This window comes from Lipotes vexillifer, unplaced genomic scaffold (genome assembly GCF_000442215.2).
Source record: "Lipotes vexillifer unplaced genomic scaffold, Lipotes_vexillifer_v1.1 scaffold916, whole genome shotgun sequence".
NCBI classification, from domain to species: Eukaryota; Metazoa; Chordata; class Mammalia; order Artiodactyla; family Lipotidae; genus Lipotes; species Lipotes vexillifer.
The window spans coordinates 1368424-1380260 of NW_006798383.1; the positions used below are offsets into that span (position 1 = coordinate 1368424).

General features: G+C 51.6%; 1 protein-coding gene across 5 annotated transcripts in view; it reads left to right on the forward strand.

The window, feature by feature from the left end:
* Positions 1-10963, forward strand: part of PAX2 (paired box 2) — an 80345-nt gene extending 69382 nt beyond the window's left edge. For 2 of the 5 annotated variants that reach the window (XM_007470350.1, XM_007470347.1), the window contains 3 exons: positions 7907-8008; positions 10254-10340; positions 10842-10963. In XM_007470350.1, coding sequence (XP_007470412.1) covers positions 7907-8008; positions 10254-10340; positions 10842-10963 — 311 coding nt within the window. Of the gene's footprint in view, positions 1-7906; positions 8009-10253; positions 10341-10822 lie in introns of all 5 variants that reach the window. The other 3 variants (XM_007470346.1, XM_007470349.1, XM_007470348.1) reach the window with 2 other exon arrangements.
* The last annotated feature ends 874 nt before the right edge of the window (positions 10964-11837 follow it).

Consider the following 11837-nt stretch of genomic DNA (forward strand, 5'->3'; position numbering starts at 1 on the left):
CTTTCCCTTCCTTCTTTATCCAGTCCACCCCTAGAGGGAAAAGATATTGCAAAGAAAAGACATTAATTTACTCTAGGACTGGGAGAGTCAGGTCAAATTTGAATAGAACAGAAGCTGTGCCACCACAATCTCCAGCCCCAGTTCCACACCCATGTCTGTGCCCACCAGCCATCCCAGCAGTGACGGGCTTCCCTCCCCAGCAGGGTGCCTTGGGCAGAAGCACGTGAGGCTGCTAATGGAGCTACAGAGGGAAGGAGAGGCATGAGGAGCAGGAGGAAGGTATGAAGGGTACCCGGGCATCTTAGCAAAGATGTAGTTCTGTGGTCTTCTAAGCTGAGCTCAGCTTTGGCCCATTCCCTTGGGCCTTACCTCTTGACTCCTTGCTTCATTTCCTCCCTCTGTCCATGAGACCCAGAGGCTGAGCACGCCAAATGGACTGTGCTTGGCCCCCCACGGCATGGTCTCACTAATTCATTTAGAGATCAAGGAGAGAGGACAGTTTGAATTTGAATCAAAATATTTTTGAGAAATCAACGAGCTTTATTTCAAATGCATGTAGTAGCCAACTACAAAAAAGTGTTGCCTAGTAGAAAACACTGGGCACTGTTTTCATGGATAGCTGGGTTATAGGGAAACTTTCTGCTGCTGTAGGTATTTAGAGATGCTTGGGGTGTCCCAAAGGAGAGTTCTCCAAAGGGGGGGATCCCCCAGTACTAAGCCTGTTTACTCCATTATTTGGCACTTTCTAAGAAGAAAAGGTTGGCTAAGTAAAAGTGAAGTCAGCCAACCCAACCTTTTCTGGATGACCAGAAACCCTAAAGAGGGGTGTCCCAGTGAATGTTACAGGTATGTATTGGGACCAAGGGCTCAGAAATGTCCTGGTGGCCTCAGAGTCACCTAGGTAAGACCTAAAAGCCTGTTTCCCCCGGAGAGCCAGCCATCCGCAAGGTGACAGGAAGACCTCCCACCCTCCTCAGGGTGATGATCAGTCCTTCCTTCCCCTGCTCAGGACAAACAAGCCAGCACTTTTGCAACCCTGAGCTTTGGGAGGGAAGCCCTGCCACTATTGTTACTTCAGAGAGGGCTTTGCATGCCCTCAGCCTGGAATGCTCCCTCTCCTTCTCGGGGGGCCACTGAGCTGGCGGGCAGGGCGGAGGAAATCCTGTGGCAGGCTCGGAGAGCAGCCTGATGCTCCGGCAGCTTAAGTGGCCGTTTTCCTTGGGATTAGGGTTTCACTTACACAGAGCGCCTGAAAAACGCTGCGCTTTCGGAAGGATTAGAGCTGACAATTCAGTGCTCTCAGAGAACAAAATAAAGCCGGAGAGGAACTGGAGACCTGGAGTATAGGGAGACTGTGCAAACAGGCTTAACCTCTGCCCACCCAGCACGAGGGGCTGTGAGCCCATCAGTGAGCCTGGGCCCAGCCTCCAGAGTGCCAGCACCTGCCCAACTCCAGTCTTCCTCTGCCACTTTCTAGTGGAGCCAGAGAGGGTAGCCTGGGGAAGTGAACCATGGAGAGGGCTGGGATGTCTTCCTCTCTCTCCGAGCCTGTTTCCTCCTCTGTAAAATGAGAGGGAGTAGACTAGAGGATAGTCAAATTCCCTTTCAGCCCTGAGAATGTGATTCTCCCCAACACTCCCTATCCTTATCCCAAGATCCTGAGGCTGCAGCTCCATCCATGGTCCAGCTGAGTTAGAAGGAGCGCCTCTTGTGGGGCCCTAGGCCAGCAGGCTACCATGGCCCATGAAGGGCTGCGTGCTGGGAGAAGGGGTAGGAACAGCATGACTGGTTGTGTCCAGTTGGTTGGCCGTCGAGGTGTAGACCTTACTGAGCCCACACAGATCTGGGCAGCATCCCTGCCTAGGACACACCCCGGGGACTAAAGGTCCAGCTGTGGGTGGGAAGTGAGATCGGCTGGGAGTGCAGCCGCCCTGAGCTGCAAGCACAGCCCCGTCTGCTGGAGCCCAGGGCAGGCCAGCCTCGGGATGCAGAGCTATGGGGCCAAGACAGAGCCTGGGGCTGGGGACCCTCATACAGGCACCTCTGCCCCCCAGGAGAAAACTTCCGGAGAATTTGGAAACCCGGGAAATAAGGAATAAAATGAAATATGTAGAAAGCTCTTCCCCTCTCCCTTTAAAGCATCTTTTACAGATTTAAAGTTTGTTACTTTGGTGTATTCTGTATAACTTGGATTGGTCATAAAGTGATCATAATTGGTGTAGTACATGTAAATGTACAGTATATTTAGGCAGTAATTACAAATTTAATAACTGTATTCTTGGAAGTATTATAAATGCTTGTGTCAAATTCAGGCACAGACTGCCAACCTTGAAGCAATCTAATGTCTTCATTTTCACGACCTTATGAGAAGCAGACACAACTTGAGGTTAGGATAGTAAAGCAAGAGTTATGTTTTTTGGCCTTAGGGTCCTCCATAGTGTCAAGTGGATAGCAAAAGTGCTCATTTTCAGAGAAAGATACTGAGGGAAAGCATCTCTAAACTGATTGAATATAACTTTACTGTATAAATCTGTGTCTAATAAGTCTGTTGTCTTGCCATCACTGAACTAAAGCATCTCTGCTGCTTTGGCAGCTTCCTTTTTATTATCTCCTTGGTCTTCTGGGTGCTGACATTTGCCTTACTTGAGATAAGCCTCCCTCTACTCCTTCACATGTTATTTTACTATTCTTTGTATGAACTGGCTTATTGGTCCAATTCAAATCGTTTCAAACAAATCAGTGTCTTTCTTACACCAAAAAACAAAGGTTCTTCGGTCTTTTATAAGCACTGTTTATTAATCTTTGAGTCATGAATACTTTTGAGAACATGATAAAAGCCATCTAGATATTATATATATGTATCTGTAACATCACATGTATAGCTTTATATGGACTCCCTGAAGCACATCCATGACATCCTACGAGATTGGTGAACCCCAGTTTAAATCCCTTGCTGTAGAAAATGGAAGAACCTGAAACATGCAAGAAACAAGAAGCGACAAGATGTTCTGTTATAGGAAGGATTCGCTTAGCATAATCCCAGGTTACTTTCCTGGACCAAATACCTATTTTCTGGGTCTACATTATTTGAGAATGTCGTTCTAGAATCCATTCCCAAGTATACGGCTTGTTCTGTAGTCCAGGTCCTGTCATCTACTGGCTGTGAAATCTTGGATATAATACTTAACCCCTCTGAGTTTCAGTTTCTCATCCATAAAATGGGGATTTAAAACAGATCAACATCATAGGTTGATATGGTGATTAAGTGAGATAATATATAGAAAATATTTAGGACAGTGCCTAGCATGATAGTAGGTGCTCAGTGAATGCTGGCTAGTCTAGGTGCAAGTAGAAACACAACTCTGCCCTTGGATCTTAAGACCTGAAAAAATAGCATAAATTATCTGGTGACTGAAATTTTCTTAATAAAGTCTTTCACTTTGCTTTTCTCTGTACTTGTAAGAGGAACTGCACTTAGATTCTCCGAAACAGTTGATTTGATCTGGCCCATTTGGTAAGGAATGTCTGACAAAAGTGCACTGTCTGATTCAGATGTAGTGATTGCCCTAGAAATTGGCTTTAGAATCTTCAGGGACTTCTGCAGTTGAACTGAGAAGACATCCTCATCAAATACAGTGCTTCTAACACTTCTGGGTGCTTTAGATTCTCAACTACTCCTGTTTCTTGAAGAGCCTCTTTGTTTTTCAGAAAACTCTCCAAAGAGATTGATATTCCACCCCATGGGGTTTTACTACAGACTTTCAGTGTCAATATTTTATTCTTTGTGTCCTGTTTTTCTTGCCTCATCCTAATGACAGCAGTGACAATATGAGATTTTGCTTGTCAGATGACTTCTTTTTCCTTTTCTTTGGCTTTTTTGGGGAGTATCTGACTTCATGTTATCATTAAAAGGCAGTGTGGTACAGACCTAGCTTCACACTTTGGCCCTGTCAGTTACTAGCCCTGTAGCCATAGGAAAGTCACGATGCCTCTCTGTGCCCCCATTTTCTCAACTTTAAAGCAAGGAAGTGAGACTGATCATCTCAAAGGCTCTTCCATCTTTAAAACTTTGTAATCTTAGGAAGCAATTATCCAACATGAAATGCCCATCCTCTTGTAGTATGTGGGTTTTTATCCATGTGTAATTCTTGGTGCTGCTTTCATGTTCCTGGCATTGTCAGTGAGCAAAGCAGATGCTTTACTGCTTCCTATCGTCTGTTGGATGACATATTTTATATCTGATGTATTCTGCTCTGAAGCTATTTTTCTCCTCTTTGTGCACTTTTGCCTGTTTGCTTGAAGGAGGTGGCTGTGCTGTTATACAGTTTTAGAGTCTGTCTCTGCTCCCCTTTGTCCACCCATCGGTAGTAATGCAAGGCCCAGTACTCTGTCGATTCTTCCTTGCACAGATTCCATTACCCATTCATATTCACTCACTAAAAGAAGTTCGCTCGCAGAATGCTGCTGGGCAAATGGTATGACAGTCTTAGTAATTTGAAAACTTCCTGCAGTGTGTGTTTTCTATTATTGACAATGGTGTTCCAGAAGAATATATGGCTCTGGCAAGAGTTTGGTCAATTTGTTCCTGTTCTTCAGGTGTCACCTGTGTGCTAATGAAGCCATTGAGGGTGCTTTGTATGCAGTGGCTTATACCTTTGTTGGCTCAGGGGTCCTGAGCGGGCACCTCTTGGTAGTGATGCTGTACTGATGTTACAGAATCCAGTGATACTGTAATGATGTTACAGAATCCACAACAGCAGAATCACAGCCGCGTGCTTGCATGCTTTTTCCTCATCATGGGTCTCTTCTCTCACACTTAAAAAAATGCTTGAATAGCACTTCCCAGATTCAGTTTTTAAAATAGAATTTGGAAATGTGTCTCTCAATCAACAGTTCTGTGGCTGACTTTCAGCAGGCCAAAGTTTCTATATGCTGGAAGTTGGACCATTTGCAAGGGAAAGATCCAGTGGAAATAAACACTGCAATAGGGGTGCCTCCAGGTAGCTGGAAACACCTTTCTAGTCATCCCACATTTCCTCTTCTCTCCTGAAGCTAAGTAAGGGATTGTGTGACACAATCTTAGAGTACAAGGAATTTGTGTGTGAAAAGCTGAGGGAGCTATGCAGCTGAAAATCAGAATTCAGATGCATTTAAATTCCTGTTTATTGAGAAAGAAGCATCCTTCTCTTCCTGACTGCTTTGTGGACATTAGGATCACAAGACCAAGCATTGGATTTCTGTATTTTTCTATTCAAAACCTCTACATCCTCACTAACTCTCCTCTGTCTTAGGCCTTTTTTGACAACGAAATGCCATATTATTAATCTCTGTAGGAATTGATAGATGTTGCTGACTTGTCCACTTGAAGTCCTCTCCACTGAGAGATGGTCAGGAGGATTGTACATTTAGTTGACAATAGAAGTCAATGAAAGAAAACCCACACAGAGCAAACACAGATTCTCTCTGCTATATCTCTGGGAGTTCAAAATGATCTCTTGTTTGACAGTTCTACTCTGTTGTTTGTCCTTGAGTTTTAAAATGTAAGATATTAGCTATATTAATAAGTAGAGAGCAAATCATTCTATTGCGTGATAAAGCTGAGTCACGTCGTATGAGTCCCTCGCTTTCATCATCCTGTATAAATCTTTCATCATCTTATAAAAATTCACGATCGATTGTTCAAATTATTTGTAGAAAAAAAGCAGATTCAAACATTTACGTTTTGCCCAGCTTTTACCTCTTCAAAGGACACCAACGTATATGAAACAGAAAACAATATAACCCACCTGGAATTGTCTATTAAGTCCAACAGAGTGATAGAGAATTAGTCAATAAGTTTTTATTGAGCATCTACTGTATTCTCAACTGTGTTACAGGGCAGAAGACAGGGCCTGCCCTCCGTTTGATTATGATCTGTTTGAGGAGGAAAACAACAGGGCTGATGTTTCATGAACTGTAGTGACGTGGTAAACCATGGAGCACAGACACTATAGAAATTTAGAAGAGAGAAACTTCTCCGATGGGTAGAATAGTAGGGGTTTTAAGCCTTGAGCTTATAAGGGAAGGAAAGGGAAACTATAGCAAGAAGAAGAAAATGAGGTGGCAAAAGCAGAGATTTCACAGCATCCAAGCCAGTGAAAACAGTCAGTCACACTAAACCAGAAGGGGTGAGAATCAGAGCTGAGAAAACTGGGTGGGGAAGAGTACCTGGGAGGCTTTGAACGCCTGGCAGAGTGTAGACTGCCTGAGAGACACCCAAACTGTAGACTACAGAGAAGAATGTGGAGGCAGGGAATACAAGCAAAAAAACTGTTGTGGCAGACCAAGGGCAGGTGCTTAGGTGCCGAGCTGTGGAGGTGGTGGAGGAAATGAAGGTGGGACAGATGTAACAGATATTGCTAAGGAGAATTGACAACACCCAGCGACTGACTTCAAAGCTGGGCGTGCTATGTCAAGAATGACTCCAGAGGTTTTGGTCTGATGGTCTTCAAGTAGGTCAGTAGAACTGACTGGGGGGAAGGTGATCTCTTTTATTCCTGTCAGGGTTGAGGTGACAGTGGGACAGCTAATGAAAAGGTTCACAGGCAGCTGGGGATGCAAAAGCCTGAGCTGCATCCCTGTCTACTTAGGGAAGGATGAATCATTCAGATGTGTTAAGGTGGCGGTGAGGAAACTCACACGTTTCAGGAAAGTTGGAGGTGAGGTCGACTTTAAGGGGAGAGTGGCAAGGAGAGAGAGAAACGCTTTGGAATAGCCATCAGGAGGATGAGGTCTAGGGCAACTGATGAAAAGAAAGTGGGCCAGAGATGCCTAGTTCTTGCCTTCCTCCAGCCACACCTCTTCCCAGGGTTGGACAGAGGCACTAGAGTGGGAGAGTGGCACTGGCTGGCGAGGAGTGTAAGGGAAATATGGAGAGGAGAAAGGGGACCCAGGACCCAGGGAAGGATGTAGTAGTCTCTAGGGCATGGAAGTATGGGGGAGGACAAACTTATTGTCATTAGAGATTGGAGCATATGCTAAATTGCAAAGAAGGCGGTGACCGCTTCATGGCGATGGAGGGGGCAGGCAAGGAAGGGGGGCCGTTCAGGTACAGCTGTGTTCCAGAGATATCTGTGGACCATGGGTATCTCCCTAAGATTGGCTCGCTTTGCCTTCACTCCAGGATACTAGGAAAGCCCTTCCTCCCACTCTCCATACTCTAGCTAATAGACACCTCCAGGGACAGAAGTCTAGCAGCTAGTGGGGAGAGCAGACTTTGCTCATTGGAACTTGATCTGATCCATTTGCACTGTTAGCTCAAAGCTCCTGATTTGCTTCGGGGATGGTTTTCTATCATTTAAGTGCCATGAACACTGACAGCAAAATCGCCCACTGGCTGGCCCCCCACTCTTCACACCTGCCAGGCCCAGCACCTGCAGCTTCACTTGGAGAGGACAAGGAATACCCATCAACTCCTGTACAAGTGCTGGTGGGGTGTCCTCCAAGCCTGAAGGATAGATGGGGTGTTAAAGAGGGGAGAGGTGAGCAAGATGATAGAGGTCCATTTGGCTACTGGACAGACCACAGCTGAATATCTCACTGGGAAGGAAGAGTAAAACCAGGTCATCTCCCTCCGTTCTCCATCTGGGTTTGGGCTACAAAGAGACACAAGCAAAGGCAAACACACATACACACTTGCACAGAGAGACACACAAAGAGCTACACAGAGCAGAGGTGCATACACACAGCTGATCATAGGACATTTAGGTAAGCTTAGATACATGTAAGGACACACCTGGACCTTCTCATTCAGGTGTGCCCCTACATGTCTGCACTCAGTGCTTTCTTTTCCATGGAGTACCCTTGTGTGAGCAGAGGCAGGCCCCTCTCTTCCAGGCCTCACCCCTTCCCCTTTGTGTTTTTCCAGGTCGTGACATGGCGAGCACCACTCTGCCTGGTTACCCCCCTCACGTGCCCCCCACTGGCCAGGGAAGCTACCCCACCTCCACCCTGGCAGGAATGGTGCCTGGTAGGTGACAATGCTGCAGCTGCCTAATTTAGGTGGGAGTAGCTAAACTGTGGGTGAGCTGCTGAGTGGTCTGTAGTCTGAGGCTGGGGCTGGGGGAGACCCAACATCTCCTCCCCTGCAAACCACTGCTGTTCTATCCCTCTCTCTCCCTAGAGGCTGCAGCCGGGGTCCCTCATCCTCCCTCATGAGTAATCCAGGGAGGGAACTTGCAGAAGTGCTTGCAGTAGTGTGTGCACCCTTCTGTACGTCCTGGCCCCTCCGCAGTGCCCACCCACCCCAGTCTGTGCCCAGGAGCACGCAGCCTCAGCTCCACACTCAGTGCCCCGGCCCACCCCCAGCCAGCTGACACTGCTTGGAAGAGTCTGCCCTGGTTTCCATGGAAACTTGGAGCCAAGAACCATTTCCAGGGGCATGTCTGTCACTCAGACAAAGCCACCCTGGTCCACACCAACCCACAGGGAAGACCAGTGTGGAGAGCCGACCCCACCCCAGGGAGAGAAGGGAGTTATTCCCTAAGGAAAGGGGAACAGAAGACAGACTGTGGCAGGAACCAGAGAGACTGGCTTCAGAGAGAGACAAGCTGGAGCACCTCCACATCTCCTGAGAGGAGCCCTGGGCCCTCATTGCTCCTGGGGGCTCTGACCCATCCCCATCTGAGAGGAGCTGGGTTTGGGCTGTGTGGATCAGAGAGACAGAGGCCATATTTGGGGTCTGGTGACTGCAGCTGGAGGTTGTGCTCTCCCCAACCCCTCACCCCAGATTGGGAGCTGGGCTTGAAGCCAAAGAGAGTTGAAGTTCCTATTCACAGAAGCACCAAAAAACTCTTGTCTTAAAGAGGATGAGACTCACTGGGCCTGCTTCCTGTCCTGCTGGCTGCCCTCTGTGTGCCCCTGCCCTGAAGCTCAGCTCTCATGGTGGGGAGGATAGAGTAGGGTGACTGGCCCCATTCCTGGACCGTTCATTCAGGGACAGCCCTGGGTAAGCAGAGGTGGATGTAGGGGGCTGGCCAAGAGGGAGATTGCTGCTGGGTGTTGTAGAATAGGGGCTGAAGGGAGTTGGAGGAACTGGTAAGGAGAGCTGCTGGTGTGGGTGAGGGTATCTGCCCAGATTTGGGGTAGGGCGAATGGAAGTGTTGGGTCCCAGGAGATTCTTCAGGGAAGCTTCCAGCAGTGAGCAGGTGGAGGCTGGAGGAGGTCTTAGAGAGGCGGGGGTGAGGGAGGGGGGAGTCTGCAAGGGGATGGGGATGAGGGGAGCCTCGGAGAGCTCATGGTGGCAAGGGGGGAGTCGTTAAACTGAATCTAGTGCTGATGAGGAAATTACACTTGTTTCATTAGCGATGGGGAAGGAGATAGCTCAGTTCCTCTTGGTCACAGTTGAGCTCAGAAGCTCATTATCCTGCTGCACGCATGCTTTCCCTCCTCGTCAATAAACAGGCTTTCCAGTGGCTGCGTCCCCCACCCCCACCCCAGCTCCCTCTCCGAGAGGGGCCCCTTCTCCTCTACTTAACCCGCGGTTAGGGATCACTGTAAACAGTCTGGGGTCATCACACAGGAGAAAGGGCGAGGGGGAACCCGGAGGCCTGGCCTTTCTCCCGCGAAGGGAGGGAAGCAGCTTCCGACGGCTCCCAGCCCACGGGGCCCTCCGCTCACCGCTTGAGAACCGGAGGGCAGTCACCTGCCTCCCGCCGCCTCCTTCCCCTGCTGCGTGGCCCACCTATCAAATCTCTAGAGGGAAAGGAGGGAGGGGGGTGTTTCCCAGCAGAGCCCCCACCCCTTGTACTGGCACCATGCTGAGATGCCATTCTCAGGACTTTCTGGGACAAAGTGTCCCGACGGCCTATCTTCGCCACCCTCCCCCGCTTCCACCCTATGGGGCTGTGGCTCCTAGAACCAGAGTTTCCACTAAAGAGGCCCTGGCCCCCAACGCAGCGGCGTAGGCGCTCCTGGACCCGGAACAAACCCTTCCTGGGTGGCCCGGAGCGCCTCCGCGGGGGGAGCCCCAGGCGGGCACCGCCCCGCAGTTACCTCCACGCCGGTGTGCGAGGCGGGTCGGTGCTTTTGCGCACACACGCATACACACGCCCCATGGGCTCCCCCTATTTGGACCAGGTGGATTGTTCCGCCTCCACCCTGCCGTCCGCCCGCAGTGGGCATTACCCTGCCCGCTGCACCTGAACCTCGGAGAGACTGGGGGGTCCGCTCTGGCTTTGCGCGTGTCTGATCCCCACTCCCTCGCCCTCCCGCAGGGAGCGAGTTCTCCGGCAACCCGTACAGCCATCCCCAGTACACGGCCTACAACGAGGCTTGGAGATTCAGCAACCCCGCCTTACTAAGTGAGTACGCCACCTGGCTGGCCGGCGGCTCAGCGCTTCCGTGCGCCCGCCGGCCAGCTCGGCAGTGCTGCTTCCGGACGCGGGTCGGACTCCCCGCGACCCGCCCTTTGGGTGCCCAGCCGGGCAGGCTCGTTAGCGCAGCACTGAGGCCCCGGGATCCCTAGAGGACGCCCGCGCCTCCCGCCCCTTTCTAACTCTCCCCTCCGCTCCCTTCCCCGTCGCTGGAAGGCTCTGCGCCGACCCCACGCTCGGGCCCCCTGAAGGTCCGCAGTCGGGCGGCGGCCGACACCGATCGGGTCCCTCTCCCACCCGGTGAATGCAGCTCTCCTGGGGGCAAGCAGCCCCGCAGCCCAGCCAATGCCTCCCTGCCCGGACCCTGCTAGACCCCAGCCCGGGGAGGTCTTTGCTTTGCTTTGCTTTCCTTTTTTGTTCTCCTGTTTGTCCTCTCACCCAGCCCATTCTTCTCCTGTGTTAACTTCCAGGTTCCCCTTATTATTATAGTGCCGCCCCCCGGGGCTCCGCCCCTGCCGCTGCTGCCGCTGCCTATGACCGCCACTAGTTACCGCGGGGACCACATCAAGCTTCAGGCCGACAGCTTTGGCCTCCACATCGTCCCCGTCTGACCGCCCACCCCGGAGGGAGGGAGGATCGACGCGACAAGAAGCTTCCCGGCCACCGCCCCAGACCCACCCCATCCCAGGACCCCTACAGCCCTTCACTTCACCCCGTCGAAGGCCGGACAGGACGGGTGGAGCCGCGGGCGGGACCCTCAGGCCCGGGCCCGCCGCCCCCAATCCCGCCCGGAGGAGGGTCCGACCCAGCTCATCCCCGCCTCGCCCGAGCCGACCCGGGAGCCGAGCAGCCACACCGCCGGACTCTGGCCGGGCCCGCCGCTGCGCGGGGGACACGTTTCTGTGACACACAATCAGCGCGGACTGCAGCGCGGCCCAGCCCCGGAGCAGCCCGCCTCGGACGCTCCGGCGCCGGGAGGCTTCGCTGGGCAAAGGAAATTAAGAACAAAACGATGTTCTGCAGAAGGGGGAAGAGCCTCCTGCCAAGCCCGCGGGAAAAAGTCCGCCCCCCGGCGCCAACCGGACTGCCCCCACCTGTGCCCTGCCCAGAAGGTGGAATGGAATGGGGGCTTGAGGGCCGGGCTCTAGGGACAGGGACGGGGGCGGGGGGGGGGGGGTGACAGGGAGGTGTAGGTACAGCCAGAGATGCCGCTCAAAACAGGAAGCCGGGGGGGGGGGGGGGGGGGTGGCTGGGTTGTCAGGTGTTTCCAAGGTTGTGACCCAAGGCACGAAGGCCCCAGCAGCCCGCACCCACGGAGCCCGACTCTTGGCTCTTCCCTACTCGACCTGAATTGCCCAGTTCCCCAGGGCCCAGGCATCTCCTACTAGTGACCAGACTCTCAGCCCCGCCTTGCCCCTACCTCAGCGTCTCTTCCATCTGCCGACCTCGCACTTCCCCCTCCTGCCCGTCCTTTTCCCAGCCCAC